Raw genomic sequence first — 17,208 nt, 5'->3', positions numbered from 1 at the left:
TTAGCCGGGTGTGGTGGCGGGTGCCTATAGTCCCAGCTACTCTGGAGGCTGAGGCAGGAGAATGGTGTGAACCGGAGATTGCACCACTGCACTCCAGCTTGGGTAAAAGAGCGAAACTCCATGTCAAAAACAAAACAAAACAATCCTCCAAAAGAAAACCTTATACACCACAGATTAGCACCAACCCCACGAGCCCACGAAACCTTTGAATGGACAGTGGTCATGGGTGTTGGAAATTCCTGTGACTGCAGTCATAGTAATAATCTAAGGAGCCCAAAGTATGAGTTAAATATGAAAGATCCATTTTCTTCTTTAATGAGCTGTAAACTGTGTAGAATAAATATTCTATACACCTTGTGACCCAGAATGTGAAAATGATGACAGAGCCATTTTTCTAACTGGGCAACCTTTGGAATTGTCCAAAAATGTATTAAAGGTAGCTATCTCTTTAGGAAATTCAATTTTATAGAATTCATCAGTATCTTCTAAGGAACATAAGGCTGATCTGCAGTTATTCTAAAATGTTTCACTATTATTTTTACTAAATTTCACGGACAATATAACTTTTTTTCTCTTGTGGCTTCTTAAAGGGAAGAACATCTGGAATTTATTAAATATGCCAAGGGGCTTCTGAGACTTAACTTTCTGTGTAGTGTTGTCTATTATAAAAGAAGAATTAGGCTGGGCATGGTGGCTCATGCCTGTAATCTCAGCACTTTGTGGGGCCAAGGCAGGGAGATCACTTGAGGTCAGGAGTTTGAGACGAGCCTGGCCAACATCGTGAAACTCTGTCTCTACTAAAAATACAAAAATTAGCAGGGTGTGGTGGCTGGTGCCTGTAATCCCAGCTACTCGGGAGGCTGAGGCAGGAGAATCGCTTGAACCCAGGAAGCAGAGGCTGCAGTGAGCTGAGATTGTACCACTGCACTCCTGGGTGAAAGATCGAGATTCCATCTCAAATAAATAAATAAGTAAGTAAATAAATAAATAAGTAAGTAAATAAATAAATAAAAGAAAAATTAGAAAGGATAGCAAATTAGGAAACTGAGAGAAAACCAATGTCCATAATTCAACATCAAAGACATTATAACTAACATTATAATAGATTTGCTTATAGTTGTTTTAATTAGTAACAAGACACTTACTGAAAGCTTATGATTTTTGAGACTGTCTATGTATACCTCTGTGACTAAATATTAGATTTTTTCCTCTTGCCTTCCTTAGGGGTAATATTGGGTACCTGAAATTGTACCCTATGGGTAACTCAATAACTTTTAGCTGTAGTACAAGAATCTGTTTTCACCTACCTTTTGCTGCCAGCCAACCATTATAGGAATGGTCTACAGTTCACCAACCAAGATGTTTTCCTTGCAAGAACATTTTTTTAAAAAAGCCAGAATTTGACAAAAAAATAGATATTTGGAGAAAGAACGTGAATAAGGAGACAATCAGAAGAATGGGATTGCATGGAGACATCCTTGTAGAAGAAATGCTACAGTGAGGTGCATGTCTCTCATAACACTCTTACCCACCTACAGGGTTGGCTCCAGGTATCTAAAGCTCAGTCTATTCTTGATACAAAAACCCTGCCCAGTGGAGTGGGCAGGTGCATGGTGTGCACTCACCTGGGTAATGTACTGTATGATGATGACCAAGCTGACCAGCATGCTGATGTTGGCCAGCATGGAGAAGATGGTCAAGATCCTGAGGTTCCGGATGAGGACCAGCAGCACCAGGAAGGGCAGGAAGGAGAGCATGTAGAGTCGCGAGTCCATGGTGGGGGTCAGAATCACCGTCTCATTGGAATAGCAGTTGTTAGTTGTGCTATTAACAGCTTCCACTACCTGAGGAAGGAATGGGAGAAGCAAAAGGGGGAGATGATGACTCTTCTAATCTCATGGTTGACTCAGTGCCTTGCCCCTAATCAAATTCCCTCACAATGAATGGGAGTGTCCCACAGTGCCAAATCTCACGGTGAGTTAGGTTGAAAGTAGAACTTATTCTAAACCCTCTACACCATACTACCTCAGAAGAGGCTGTACAGGCTGGTCGCAGTGGCTCATGCCTGTAATCCCAGCACTTTGGGAGGCCGAGGCAAGTAGATCTTTTGAGGTCAGAAGTTCAAGACAAGCCTGGCCAACATGGTGAAACCCCATCTCTACTGAAATACAAAAATTAGCCAGGTGTGGTGGCACATGCCTGTAATCCCAGCTACTCGGGAGGCTGAGGCACAAGAATCGCTTGAACCTGGGAGGCAGAGGTTGCAGTGAGCCGATATCTTGCCACCACACTCCAGCCTGGGCAACAGAGTAAGGCCCTGTATCCACAAAAAAAAAAAAAAAAAAAAAAAAAAAAAAGGTTGTAAAAATAGCTAAAAAATAAGTGTAATACAAAATAAATAACTGGATTCGCAGTGGCTATTTCTTAGCTTTTAGCAACTGGTATCCATTTCTCCTGATACCAATTTGATTTTGGTGAGTTCTCTCTTGTCATTGAATGCAGCCTTGGAGGACTGTAAATCACAGTCATGTGGCAGAGCTAGGGGATTAGCCTTTGACTCAAGCTGGGGCATTCAGACCCTCTTCCAGGAATCTGAATGTAAACCTAAAGCATAGGGACCTAAGGATGGACTAGAAAAGGGTAAAGATTAATTCCAATACTGGAGGCTGCTCACTAGTTCTTCCATCTACATCCTCCTTGCTACCCTGGCTCCTGTTCTTCCTTCAGATCTGCTTTTTAATTTAGTGGAAGGTAATATCCTTCCATGGAACTTATTTTCTGCTTAAATTCCCTCAGAATCTTTTTTTTTTTTTTTTTTTTTGCGTATAATAAAAAACTCCATCACTTACTGTTTCCTAATTAACACATATGCTTACTGATTCCTAATTGACACAATACTGGCATTTTAAATAAGAAAACTCTTCCTTGTGTGGATTGGACCATTCATTGCAGAACATTTAGTAGCCCTGGACCCCACCCAATGAAAGCCATCAGCATGCCCAATCATTGTGATAAACAAGAAACCATCCCCCACTCTCCCACACATTATAAACACTCCCTTGTAAAGTCAGGGGTAGGTGGATGCTACCACCCTCCGCTTAAAGTCAGCATGACCTAACTGATACAGTCTTATTGGACAAGTAATACAAATCACTGCAGAACAATTAGGAACTAGAGTTTAGCAGGAGGAAAACGCAAATGCATTGATAATCTCAGTATCAAGATGCTAACATCTTGGAAGATATTCATCTATATATTTTCTATACAATATCACAAATTACATATATTATACACATTCTTTTTATTTTACAAGACTTCAATCATAGCATTCACTCTTTTCTTTTGAAATGTCCCTTGCACTTAACAATACACTGTGGATACATAAATGAATCATTTAAGTATTGATTTTTTCTGATTCCTCACTACAATTGGAAAAATAACTGGAACATTAGCTAGGTACTCAAGGCCCTCCATAAGTGGGCCCTATCAAACCTTCAAGGTTTCTTCCTCTCCCATGACCTACTCTTCCTCCTTGAACCAATTGTATTGCTTCTCCTGGGCAATCCCATACGTTCCTGCCTCCCGGTTTTCACTGATTCCTTCTCCCACCTTGGCTGCCACCACTTTTTTTCTCCAACCTGTCAATACCCAGCTGAGATGCACCACCCCCATGGAGGAAGCTTTCCCTGCTCCAGTGATCTCTGCAATGTAGTTTGCACCCTGACCTCATGTTGTTGTTGTTAGTGGCATCCTAGCCTGGCACCGAAATATCATATTGATATTTAACTTATTAGGTTTTAGAACACACTCTACTTGGCCTGTGAACTCCTTGATACAGTGTTTGCCTTGATAATAAATGCAGATGATAAATAAATGCAGATAATAATAAATGCAGATGATAAGTATAGGTCTGTACATGTCAGATTGCTTTCTAAAGAGCAATCTGGCAATGTTTTAAGAGCCTTCAAAACAATCAAACTCTTTGACTCAGTAATTTTACTTTAAGAAACATTAAGGAAATAAAGAAGCACACAAAGACCTTTGTGCCAACGGATTATAGTAGAGAAACAAAGGGAAATAAGGGAAATGTACAGCAATAGAAGATCGATTAGGTTATGATCATCTGTGTGATGGAATGTTATGAAACTATAAAAATTACATGATTAAATATAAGGATATTGCAAAATGCTGACCAATTAAGGTTACATTAAATTATAACCATGAATAGTCGGATTAAGAATTATTTTATTTTATTTTGTTTTCTTTGCAGAAATACAGCATAGGTTTAAGAACTTGAGCACTGGTGTCAGAAGGCCTGGGTTTTTAACTCTGGCTCTGTGACCTTACATACATTATAGAGTTTATAATCTCAGTTTTCTCATCTGCAAAATGGGAATAACCACAGTACCTGCTCTAATAAGGTCATGGAGATAATTCCATGAAGGAAAGCATGTAAAATGCTCAGCACTGTACCTGACATAATAGAAGCTAACTCTGAAAGCTTACTATATTTTTCTTCTAGCTAGTTTACATTTTTTAATTTTTTGCTATAAGCAGAAAAAGAGCCCTAAAGAATAGTTTTCTTTTTAAACTTACTGATTAAGGATGGCCTCTGCTATTACCCATATTATTTTGCTCAAATTGCTGTAAGATAATTTATAGGTTAGATCAGAAAGAATTCCTAGGGACAATAACTATTAAGCCATAGATTAAGTAGCTAAAGGTAGATATAGATGGCCCAAGGCTGGATGTGGTGGCTCACGCCTATAATCCCAGCACTTTGGGAGACGGTGAGAGGCTCACTTGAGCCCTGGAGTTTGAGGCCAGCCTGGGCAACATTGCAAGGCCTTGGCTCTACAAATAATAAAAAAAAATTAGCCAGACATGGTAGCACACACTTGTGGTCCCATCTACTTGGGAGGCTGAGGTGGGAGAATCACTTGAGCCTGGGAGTTTGAGGCTGCAGTGAGCTGTGATCTCACCACTGCACTCCAGCCTGGGTGACAGAGCAATATCCTGTCTCAAAAAAAAAAAAAAAAAAAAGAAAGAAATAAAGAAAGAAAGATGACCTAAAGAAGATTAGGAATCATCAAAAGAAGACCCATATCAATTTTAGAAGCGTTAAGTATAATTAAGCTTCAAGGCAGGAGGATTAACAAAATCCAAGGGTCTTTCCAGTTCAGTAGAGATCAACTTTGAGGACAGGTCTAAGATACTGGACAAAGGGTATTGTGGCAAAAGTAACCACACAGAAATCTGCAGATATGTGAACTAGGGGAGGCAAGTTTGACAACATCTAGTTTAACTTCCTTTGTTATATTGATGAGGACCCAGAGAGAAGAAGCAGTTTGTCAAACAACTAGCAGTGGCGTGTCCTTGTCCATCTTTTCCCCTCCCGTTTTCTCTAGAAGCCTCTACCTGTTTTAAATTATCAGCCAAAAACACAATGTACACACAGCAGAAGCCAAGTTGGGTGACAATAAGGAAGAAGCTCACGATATGCCTAGAAGGGAGAAGAGAGGGAAAAAGAAAACTTGTTATAAAATAAGTCAACTTGTCAGTTCCATTTTTTGCCATTCTGCCCTCTGTTCTTAGGGGTTGGTGGCCCTGTATCAGCACACTTGGTCCTTCCACCACAATCAACAATGGGGCAAAGAAGTGAGGTAACAATTGTTCTTTCTTTTTTTTTTTAGACAGAGTTTTGCTCTTGTTGCCCAGGCTGGAGTGCAATGGTGCGATCTCGGCTCACCACAACATCTGCCTCCCAGGTTCAAACGATTGGCCTCAGCCTCCCTAGTAGCTGGCATTACGGGCATGTGCCACCATGCCTGGCTAATTTTTTATTTTTTGTAGAGACAAGCTTTCTCCATATTGGTCAGGCTGGTCTCGAACTCCTGACCTCAGGTGATCTGCCCGCCTTGGCCTCCCAAACTGCTGGGATTACAGGCATGAGCCACTGTGCCCGGCCAACAATAGTTCTTTTTAAAAGATGATTTTTAACCACCCTCACACTCTCAGCTCAGCAAGTGGTAAAATTCTTCCTGATCATGAGCCTCTCCTGATACCTGGCTTGGTGGCATTCCACATCATTGATACTAATTAATGTGGGACAGCAGGCACAATGTTTTTATTAGCTACCATTCACATTTGAAATTTTTTCTGCCATGTGCCAGAACTATGTTGGGCACTGAGAATACACAGACAAATAACATACAGTCCCTTCCTCTTGTGGTTTCTAGACTAATGGGTTAGGTGGACAAAAATTCTTATGATATAGCATTAAGGGCCATGGTGAAAAGGGCATTTTATCCAATTTATGGGCAGACAGAAAGCCTTGTTAGAAAACCTAATACCTAAGAGACAGCCCCTTTGGGAAAGGGAAGAAAGAGAGTTGGGGGGAGGAAGAGAGAGGGACAAAGAGAGAGAGAGAAAAAGAAGAAAAAGGAGAAGGAGAGAAAGAAGAGGAGGAGAAGGAGAAGGAAGAAGAGGAGGAGGAGGAAGAAGAAGATGGAGGAGGAGGAGGAGAGGAGGAAGAGGGGGAGGAGGAGGAGAGGAGGAAGGGGAGGAGGAGGAGAGGAAGAGGGGAGGAAGAAGAGGAGGAGGAAGAAGAACTAAGAAGAGGAAGAGGAAGGGGAGGAGGAGGAAGAAGAAGACAACAAGAAGGAAGAGGAGGAGGAGGAGGACAGTTTTAGGAGAAGGGGAAGAAATGACACATTCAGAATCTGAATCTTTGAGCTTGAGGTTTCCATAGGAGACATTCGGGACACAACTGGATATTAGGGTCTGGAACTGTTGAGTTGTAGTAGTGGATAAAGCCTTGCAAAGGCAGAGCAGTGTTAGAAAGCGTGCAGAATGAGGAGAGTAGAAGGCAGTGTTCAACCCTGGAGAACATCAACACTTAATAGAAACAAAAAAGCTTACAACAAATGCAAAGGAGTGGCTAGAAAGGTAGGAGGGAAACTAGGGGGAAAGAGGTTTAATAGTAGCCAAGTGAGGAGAGAATGTTGAAAGAAGAGAATGGTCAATTATACACATTACTGCTGAAAGGTTCTTTAGGGCAAGGAAGATGCAACAAGACGGTCTTTTAGGACATTGCTTGAAAGAATTTCAGAAGAATTATAAGAACAGCAAAGCCAGGTGGCCTGTGAAAGAGGTGTGGATGGGATGTAAGGCAATAAAGTCAGAGGGTGGTCCAGTGTTGATGGCGCCCATTTGCTCATTACTGTAGACCCATTGTCTAAAGCACTTTATGACACATTGTAGGTATTCAGTAGACATTTGTTGAATAATATATATTGAATGTAAGATAAGATGTTGGCTACAATGGTAAGGTCCAGGAAGTTTTATTTACTTGCTTTATTATTATTATTATTACTATTATTATTATTATTATTATATCTTAAGTTCTGGGGTACATATGCAGAAAGTGCACTTTTGTTACGTAGGTATACATGTGCCATGGTGGTTTGCTGGAGATATAGGAACACATTAAATGCTGAGAGGAAGAACCCATACTAAAGGAATTCCAGTTATAGGAGAGGCAGTAATTAATGAAAGAAGATCCCTAAATGGAGCAGGGAAATCTTCTTTATACGCCCAACAACAAGTAGAAGGATTTGACGGTCTGTGACAGGCAAGTCTCCTCCTGGGTCACACAACTGGGAAAATTCTGGTTATTATCCAGTAGTCTTCCTTGTCTGTTCACAGACTGAATTTGTGGATTACTCTTGTAAGTATGGGCTTTGAGCGAAGGGTGGTGCCAGGCCCATGATACCATACAGACTACCTGCCATGGGCAGGAGCACACTGTGAGTACTGCAGCAGTTTAGGGAAGCACAGTTCAAAAGAGACTTTGACAGTCTAGGTGGTGCTCAACAAGAGGAGACAGACAGGTGGGGACAGGTCTGAAACAAGGAGAAAGGAGTAGATTTAGTCCCAAGTACCAGAGGACAAAGGGTGTTAACCTGTTCTGTGTCACCCCTGAGAGCTAAAAGGTGGGATTTTTCAGGGAGGAAGACTTCATTCAGCTCAACAAAGGGTTTTGAAAGTCTTGGTCTTTTCCTCTCTTTTCTTCTCACCATATAATCTCTCCTTAAGAGACCTCTCTGTCCCTGGCTTCATGGATGATGACTTCAGTTCTGGATTGGTGTGTGAAGACAGGCTTAAACCCATATATCCCCACTAGACATCTCCACTTAAATGTTTCTCAGGCACCCCAAACTCAACTTGTCCAAAATAGAAGTCATCATAAATCTGAGTCAACCTCGACTCTTCCTTGTCTCCCAATCCCAGGATCCAGTTCATGATCAAGTCATCTTTTCTTCATCCCACTGCCACCAGCTTGGTCCCGGCCACCACTGTGACCTGGCTGGATACTGTCAATAGCCCCCTCATGGATCTGACTAAATCTGCTCTTGCTCCCTTACAATCTATTTTCCTCAGAGAAGCCAGACAGATCTTTAAACAATACAAATATGATGACTTCCCTGATTAAAACCCTCCAATGGCTTCCTGGTTGGTTTTAAGAAAAGAACAAATAGAGTCTTTGTCTCAGAGGGTCTAAAATGTACCACTTGATTGTGCACCTGGCTCCTTCTTCAGTTCCACCTCCCTGACTCTCTGCCCTCAAGCTACCTGGTCTTGTTGTACCTTGAATCTGTCACCTATACCTTCTTGCTTCAGGGGCCTTCACACCGTCTCTTCCTTCTTCCAGCCCCACCCTCCAGGCCCCTGTCCACCTTCTTTGAGGTGATTCCTCATTCTTCAGGACTCCTTCCTGCAGAACTCGTCTCACCTGTTCCATCCTAGAAAGCCCTCCTCTCCCCCAAGCCAAGACACATCTCCTAACCTGCGTGGCAGCAACCAGCCCTTCTTTCCTTCATCATACATATCCAAGTGGCTATTAAATAACTCTATTCTAGGCTGTTTAATGTCTGCCTTTCTCACTGGACTATGGGTTCTATGAGGGCAAAGTCTTGTTCTTCTCGGTCTCCATGACATTTCCAGGGCCATAGGAGTAACTGGATAAATGTGGTTTAATAAAAGAGTAAATAACATTAAAGCTGCATAGCAAAGGAATGAGCACCCTGTCACTGGAGATATACAAGAAGTGGGGGTTGATCAGGGATGTTGCCAATGAACCCCTTCCATGTACAACATCTAACACAGAAGTGCCAAACAAACCACCTTTCCAGGGAAGAAGTCACCCCTGATAGCAGCATTTTCTCCTCCTGTGTCCTACCCCACTGCAGGCAAAGCAAGAACAGGTTACCTTCCCCAGTGAGCATGATTCTGGAGCCAGACGTTGGGGTTGGCTTCTAGTCCATGCATCACCGTGTCCCCATAGTCCATAAAGGGCTTGTTAAGCCTGCAGGAGAGAGTGCATAAACAGTTTCCAAGAGATAGTTTAGCCTAAAGTCACATGGTCAAAAGTCAGGAGACACAGAACAAGGCAGGACACAGCTAAAGAGCAGAAAGAACACAGGGGCAGAGACCTCGGGCTTTGACACTCAGCAGTAATTCCTCAGTGGCTTGTTTTCCTTACCTGTTAAATGAGGCGGAGACTACACAGCAAGAGTCTAATGCACACCTTGCATGGGGACGGTAGTTTTCATATCCATGATCCCATTGGATCCTCATAACCATTCTCTGCATAGTTTATGCCCAATTTCCAGAGGAGCCAACCAGATAAGCACAATAGCCTGACTGAGATCTCCTAAGGAGCCATACAGAAGAGCCTCACCTGAGCTCTCTGCCCTTGAATGCTCTTCACTCTTTCTTGGCCTTATTGGAGAAAACTAGGACGTAAACTTCTATTATGCATATGATGTTTCTGGACTGTCCCTGAGAACCATGTACCAAAGGAATTGACACAAGGAGGCTGTTTTCCTCACCTCTTACAGAAGCGCTGGGCACACTTGACCAGGATGTGCATACAGTGGCAGGCGATGAAGCCTATCACCAGCAGACTGAGTGGGCCCATCTGGAGGAAGGGGAGGCAAGGGGCGGGGGAGGAGAGAAGAAAATGCATTTATGAAGAATACTGCAAGGTGGGCTTGGTAGTGCTGATATCATGCAGAACTCAAAGAACTCTCTAGCAAACTGGGTTTAAAACCCTTTTGTAGCAGCAACAGCTATTCTTTCAAATATGACCTCAAGTAATATTCCAATAAATCGCATAAAGCAATTACAATGGGGTATACTGATGGGAGTAGGGGAACACAGAATCCTGACCATGTGTGCCCTTTGTGGCCCCTGAAACATCCCCAAGGGGACCTGGTGCTCTATAGAGCATACTTGGAAAACTGGGCATAGTCCAATCCTTGCATTCTACAGGGGAGGAAACTAAGGCCCATAGAGCAGGCAAACGACTTACCAAGGGTACTAAAGTCTGTGGCAGAGCCACAGCTCAAACCCAGGCTAGATTTCTAGACCCTAACCCCGCACCAAGCTGCCTCCCAGAAAGACTGCTCACCACAGGTTGCTAAACCGCTAGAGCCTCTCCTCTTACTTCCCTTCTGCAACTGACCATAAAGCCCCAACATGTGGCACCTCTCTTACCAGGATGCCAGCATTCTTCACAGCGAGAGGTAGTCCCAGGATCCCTGTGCCCATGTTGCCTTTCACCAGGTGAATCAAGGTCTGGAACACTCTAAAGGAGAGGAAGGAGATGTGAAGTATGGGTGTGTGGAGGTGAGAAGATCCAGCAGTCATTCCCTTGCAGCATGCCAGCACCTGATAGGCAGGCTCCTAGCCATCTCTCAGTCCGTGAGTCCTTGCCTGGCACATCTGGGTCTCCTGTAGGGTTACCAACCATCCCAGTTTGCCCAGAACTGTCCTGGTTTTAGCAGCTAACACTCAATATATGCTGCAACACTTACTATATGAGACACTGTGCTAGGTGCTTTAAATGAGTATTATATGAGACTATATGAAACACTGTGCTAGGTGCTTTAAATGAGTATTATCTCATTTAATTTTCTTGTCAAGGCTCTGACAAAGATACGATTATCATCTTGCAGATGAAGAAACTGAGGCACAGAGATTTGTTAATGACTTATCCAGGATATATTGGGGAGCCAAGATTTAACACAGGGCTGCTTCAGAGTCCCTGTTCTTCACCCCTACTTCTGCTGAGCTGCCTCCCAGAGACAAACTCAGACAGCATAAGTAAAGAAACAACCCCATTTCATAACTGAGGAAATGGAGGCTCAGAGGGGGGCAGAAACTAGCTCAGTGTCATAAAACTAGTAGTAGAGACAGGCTTGAACTCAGAGAAAAGGGGAAAGGGCAGGCAGAAACAAGAAATCATTGTGACTTCTGAATAAACAGGTCGGATGACTGGGTCCCCAGATGAGGTCTGGCGGGGCATAATCATTCTGGGATTGGGCTCCAGAGGGATTCTTTTCTCAGCTCAGGGCATCAGGGCTGGAGAATGCACTTCTCCCCTCCCCCAAACAAAAACTCAGACCCTTCCTTTAAGACAGGTGTGAAGGTTTGCCCGGAGTACAAGGTCTAAACCATCAGGAGAAAAAATGTTCCGGGGAGGTACTCTCTCTATTAGTGGAATTACAAAGCAACCTATTTCTACACGTTTTTGTACCTGGACCAGGTTAAGTCAAGGTGAGCATGGGGTTTACACGTGCAACTTTAGAAACCTTGGAAATTCCCTATGAGAGCCTTCTGGTTCGGAGACTTTTTCTTTGTAAAACAGCAGAGGTACTCTGGAAGGAGCCCGGTCTCTGGGATTTGACAAACCAGGGATTAAACCTCAAGGCCACGACTTAACTAGCTGTGTCATCTTGGGCAACGTGTTCAACTTTGTTGACCCTCTGTAAATGTCAGGAGTGATGCTATTTTTAAAAGATGCTATTTTAAAAGAATCTATGGGCAGAGGCTCAGGAAGCTTCATATTGAAGCTCTAAACCCTCTAGCTTCCTGAGCCTCTGTACATAGATTCATCAAGGGTTAAAGAGAACAATCGAGGGAGAAAAGGGGGTGGAGAGTCCCTGCATGCCTTTCTCCCTGTGGGTGTCCACATCGCTGACTGAGCACTACACCCTACTCACCAGGCCAGCAATGGGCTTGTTTTGAAACTAGGAAAGGGTCAGCGGGTTACTTTGGAAATTTCTAACTAAAGTACTTAGGAAATCAGAATTTAACTTTGGGCCACTCAACCAACTTGAAAACATAGTGTGGTAAGTCATGCAAAGCACCAAACTGGGAGTTGGGAGACATGGGTTCCAACTCTAACTCCTTTCTTTTTGGTCACCTTGGATTGTCATCTTATTCACAGCAGCCAACACTTACGGACACTGTGTCTGGGGTATTTATGCTCAAATCTCCCAGGAGGAGAGAACTGTCATTGACAGAGGAGAAACTGGACACAAAGAAGTTCCAGCATTTGCTCTAGTTGGGAAGCAGCTAAATGGGAATTCGAGCCTGGGTGAGCCAACCCCATCGTTGCCACGCTTACTTAGCCCGTTATTTGGCTTCTCCTCAAGCCACATGTCTCCCTTTAGCTCTCACTTGCTTTATTCCTTTGATCCTTAAGTTGCTGAAGTTGCCATCAGACCTTGTGTCAGTTCAGGACACAAGAGATAGGTGGTTCCCTCAAGGCCTCTGACTGAGAAATGCCTCTACTTAGCAGTGGCTGGCCCCAACTTATAGAAAGCTCACTCTCAGGGTCACTAATACTTAGCAACTTCCAGGACTAGCCCTGGGGTGACAGCAGCAGGACCAGTCATTGTGTCCATCCCTAAATTGTCCTGCTGGATGGCTGTGGGGAAGGGCTTTGCCTGCCCCTTACAGTCCCTCCCTGCAGTGCACCCCCAAAAAACACATCCTCCGATTTTGTTTCCATGCACCCTCCTTTAGTTCACACCGCCACCTGTTTTGCATATCAGAAAACTGGGACTTAGAGAAGGAGCAGAGCCACCACTTGAACTCAGGTCTTCTGATTCTCTGTCCAGTGCTCTTTCTACTATGCTAGTGGTGCAAAAACTTTCCTCTTAAAGCAGCAGAACCTCTTCACTACCACACCCCACACCTTTTTTTCCTAAGTAAACTAGCAAGTCTGGTTGGGTGGTGGGGTCAGGTGTGGGGAAGGGAGCTGCAGCCCTGTAGCTTGGCTTCCCTCTTTTTTTATGTTTTGGAAGCCTTGTGAATAAACCCCACTCCCCACTCCCTGGAAAGTGGAAAAAACTAGAACTTTCCACAAAGTGTGTTTTTTAGTGTCATCTATGCTTCTCAGTTGAAGTAGAGGCCAGGTTTACTGCAGGAAGGAGGCAGGGAGGAGGAAATACTTAGTGGTCAGTGAGGCCACTGTGGTTTTAAGCTCAGGACTCACCTTCTCCTCCAAGAAGTTAGGGGTTCTACCTCTATCCCCAACATTAACATCGCTGGCCAGGAACAAAAATGTGGTTTTAGGGCTAGCACTGAATTCTAGCCCCTATCCTGCCAATGACTCAGTATGTGGTCCAGGGTAATTGGGCCTCAGTTTCCCCACCTGTTCCTGTTAGGGGCTGGATCACTATGTCCCTAAGGGCTTTTCTGACAGCCTTTACTTCTGCCCCTTTAATCTCTCAGCTTGACTCAGCCCATGACTGCACCTTTTTGCAACCTTGGTTTCTCATCTGCACAATAGGTTGAGGGTCAGACACACCCACCTCAGGGTTTTTGCCAATGCAAGCTTCAGGCTAGAAAGCAGAAATAGGGATGGCAGAAAACAGCACTCACGTTATGCCCTTGGTCTTCCTCAAGCCTGCTGACTCTGAAGGACTTTCATCCAAGAATGTAGAGTCCTTGTTCTCTAACTTCTTGGCACTTTCAGGAGGCGACATAAGGTCCAATTTGATGGCAACGGCTCCCTGGGGACCCTCGGTACTTTTTGTCTCAGACATGACTGCTTAAGAAACGAGGAGCTCAGGGTGACAAAGAGGTCTGCTCTGGAAGGAGGGAAGCAGGAAGGTGTCTAGTGTAGATGTACACCCCAGCACAGTGGTGTGTGCCCGGGCTGGCTCCTGCCAAGCTGGAACGAGGCCCCGCCTACCTCCCTGGAGGGCACCTCTTCCTGCCTGGAGAAGCCAGTGGAAGAGGACTCCTGGGAGGAGGAGGAGAGGAAGGACGGATTTGGAAAGCGCATCACCCATTCTTACTGATATTACTTAATAATATTCATAATGATAACAACTATTATACTGATAACTTTAATAACGAATATCTATTAAGCCCTTTACTAAGGGATAGGCAATCCTCTAAGTGTTTTATCTACATTTTCTCATTTAACCCCATCAATTAAATAAGGAGAAAACTGAGGTTTCTTGAAGTAAAGGAATCTGCCCGAGGTCAGATAGCTAGAAAGTGACAGAGTTGGAACCTAGCCCAATTTGTCAAGGTTTTCAACCAGTAACCTATTTCTGCCTCCGAGAAAATACCTACAAATCCCTCTCCTTTTATTCATCTCAGGGTAGAGGTTTCCATATCTCACTGGCTCCACAATTCGCTCTAAGACATCCCTTCTGGGAGCATCCCATTCTTAAGCTGGAACAAAAAAGGGACAGTCATTCACTCATTTCTAATTAATTCTTAGCTTTTGTGAGGCTCCATGGAGTGAGTAAATAGTGTTCTTCTGGAAACGGGGAAGAGGCTGAGATTGTATGACTCCCAGCCACATTTTGCTGGGCAAGATACTGGCGCCAGGAGGTGGTGAGATTTGTCTAAGGTCACACATGAAATCCAGGATAGAATTCTGCAGCTAAAGACGGTCTTGGGCGTTTCTCTAGTATTCCACTCTGTCATTATCTCTGTTTCAGTGCAGATGAACAGGCCCAAATCTCCTCCTCCCTCAAAATTACAGCTTTCGACTCAAGCCATACCACTCTCTCCTCCATCATCTCATCCCCAAAACTAACATTTCTTAAGGGCTTATTACATGCCACGAGCTTTGCTTAGCTAATGTCACTGCTGACTGGTAGCATCCAAGACAGATTTGTCAGGCCCCTCCCTTACATGGGGCTCTTTCCAAGGTCCTGCATGCAATTTTGAATGGACAATTTTGTATTGCTTTTTTCCCAAAGAGGTCCTCCTTACCACCACTTTCCCCTTCTCCATGGGATAAGCTTCAAGCTCCACAAAGCCTGGCTACTTTTGTGGGGTAGCTTTGTTAGTTTGTTTTTACAGATGTGGAAATTGAGGCTCAGAGAGGTAAAGAATAACTTGCTGGAGGTCACAGCTGGAACTTGTTAAATCCGAACTCCCCGCTAGCCAGGTTTTTTGTTGTTGTTGTTGTTGTTTGTTTTTTGTTTTGTTTTGTTTGTTTGTTTTTTTGTCTGAAGCCTGCAGCTTTGACCACAGCACTGTCTCCTTTGTTTTAATGCTGGCCCCACCCTGCAAGTTTCTTGTCCTGAATCAACTGAAACACTTGCTGTGATTTGAGAAGTGTTATGCCCTTATCTGGCACCATTACATGGCAGTATTGCTGGTCTGTGAAGTAGCAGGCTGCATCCTGTGACCTGCTCGTTTACAGCCTGAGATTCCACAATTTAAATTTGTAATCTCAGATTTGATGTCGCAGGTGGAGCTCTGTGTTCCTGCTCGAGCAAGGTCAGTAAATAAGATTGTTGAGGAGCTTGCTATGTTTAGATATGAGCTAGTTCTTGCCTTCCTCTCCAGGTTGTGAGAAGAACTCTGAATTATCTTCAGGCCTTTTGGAAAGGGGTGGCTGGAATATCAGTGTTTGGCCAGAGCTCTTCCCAGGCATCGTCAGTGAAAAAAAAGCTTGTAGGGTAGGGCTCCAGACCCCAACTCATTGCACCACATGTTAGCAGGCAGGAGGTCTTCTCCCAGGGTGGGGACGTCCAAAATAAGCCCTTCTAACACGAGTGGCCCAGGCATCCGAAGCCCTGGGTTCCACTATGGCTCTAACTATGAAGCTGTGGCAACCCTTGGAAAGATATTATTTCCCTTCAAACTCCAGTTTCCCCTTTGCAAGGTGGATACTAGATTGTAGATGATTTCCAATGGCATGAGAACCGCAAGGGCTTGGATGGGGTGTTCGGTAACGCTGAGATGCAGGCCAGCTTTTCTTAGGTGGGGCAGGCAACTGGTGAAAAGACAGCCTGCCCACTAGACATCTCCAAAAAGGGTGGCGCAAATGGGATGTAAATAATGATAATAATCTCCTATGATCCTTTATAATAAACACAGAGCCTTGTTCCTTTCATGGCTTATGGCACTTTTGAAACGTGGTGTATATCAAAGCATCTGAAGAAATAATAAAGAACAGAGACTCAGACTTGTTGAAGTAGGATAGAATCTGTGCCATGACATTTTTGCCAAGTTCATCAGGTGATTCTGATACTAGCTGAAGTTTGAGTCCACTGTTCTATGGAGTGGGAATAATTGCTTCCTTTTTAATAGATTAGAGAACCAAGGCAGAGAGCTGGGAAATATTTGCCTGAGGTCGTATAATCTGGTAGAAATGATCACTAGTACTCCTTTGGGCTAGAAGTCAGAGACTTCAGAGACAAAATGAAACCTCTACCCGGATGAAAATTCATCACCCTATTCTTTCCCCCCGCCGGGTACCTCCTCATAGTCTGTGGCTGATGACTGTGACTCCTCCTACCCCCATCTAAATAATAATGATAATAGTGACTCACATTTATTGAGTCTATTCTATGTGCCAAGCTCTAGATGAGGTGTGTTACATGAGGTAGGCACTATAATTACCCCCATTTTACAGATGAGGAAACTGAGGCTCAGAGGGGTTACCTCCCTTGCCTAAGGCGACCTAGTTAGTACTAGAGGCAGAGCTTTGATTGGATTCCAGGCCTCTTGGCATGTGCCTTTGAAGCTGCAGTTGAGTTATCTCTGTGTTCCTCTGCTATGACTAGGGCGTAGTAGGAATTCTGAAATAGTTGAAAACCCTTTCCTGCGCATACTTTATGCCATTCAAGACTGGGACTTCATGCATCAATCAAATTTCTAAATAAATGTTAGGGACTGATATAGATGGGCAAATTCTCATTTCTCTCCATTAAAAACCTTTAAAATATCACCATTAAAAAAAAGAGAATATTTCAACCCCCTAAAGCTGGAAAAACATAATATCAGGATAAAAGATAATGGAGTTTTTTTTGTGGTTTTTTTGAAACAGAGTCTCACTCCATTGCCCAGGCTGGAGTGCAATGGTGTGATCTTGGCTCA

General features: G+C 43.8%; 1 protein-coding gene across 2 annotated transcripts in view; it reads right to left on the bottom strand.

The window, feature by feature from the left end:
- SLC36A2 (solute carrier family 36 member 2) overlaps window positions 1–17,208 on the bottom strand; it is a 75,894-nt gene that overhangs the window by 19,167 nt on the left and 39,519 nt on the right. The window contains exons 3-8 of one of the 2 annotated variants that reach the window (XM_063642687.1): window positions 13,738–13,906; window positions 10,561–10,651; window positions 9,894–9,982; window positions 9,272–9,367; window positions 5,419–5,503; window positions 1,626–1,844 (exon numbers count right to left, since the gene is read on the bottom strand). In XM_063642687.1, the coding sequence (XP_063498757.1) occupies window positions 1,626–1,844; window positions 5,419–5,503; window positions 9,272–9,367; window positions 9,894–9,982; window positions 10,561–10,651; window positions 13,738–13,901 (744 nt within the window). In that variant the 5' untranslated portion in view covers window positions 13,902–13,906. Of the gene's footprint in view, window positions 1–1,625; window positions 1,845–5,418; window positions 5,504–9,271; window positions 9,368–9,893; window positions 9,983–10,560; window positions 10,652–13,737; window positions 14,129–17,208 lie in introns of those variants that run through there. The other variant, XM_055285583.2, reaches the window with a different exon arrangement.

The sequence above is a fragment of the Symphalangus syndactylus genome, chromosome 7 (genome assembly GCF_028878055.3).
Source record: "Symphalangus syndactylus isolate Jambi chromosome 7, NHGRI_mSymSyn1-v2.1_pri, whole genome shotgun sequence".
Lineage (NCBI taxonomy): Eukaryota > Metazoa > Chordata > Mammalia > Primates > Hylobatidae > Symphalangus > Symphalangus syndactylus.
This window is presented reverse-complemented; position numbering and strand designations above follow the sequence as displayed.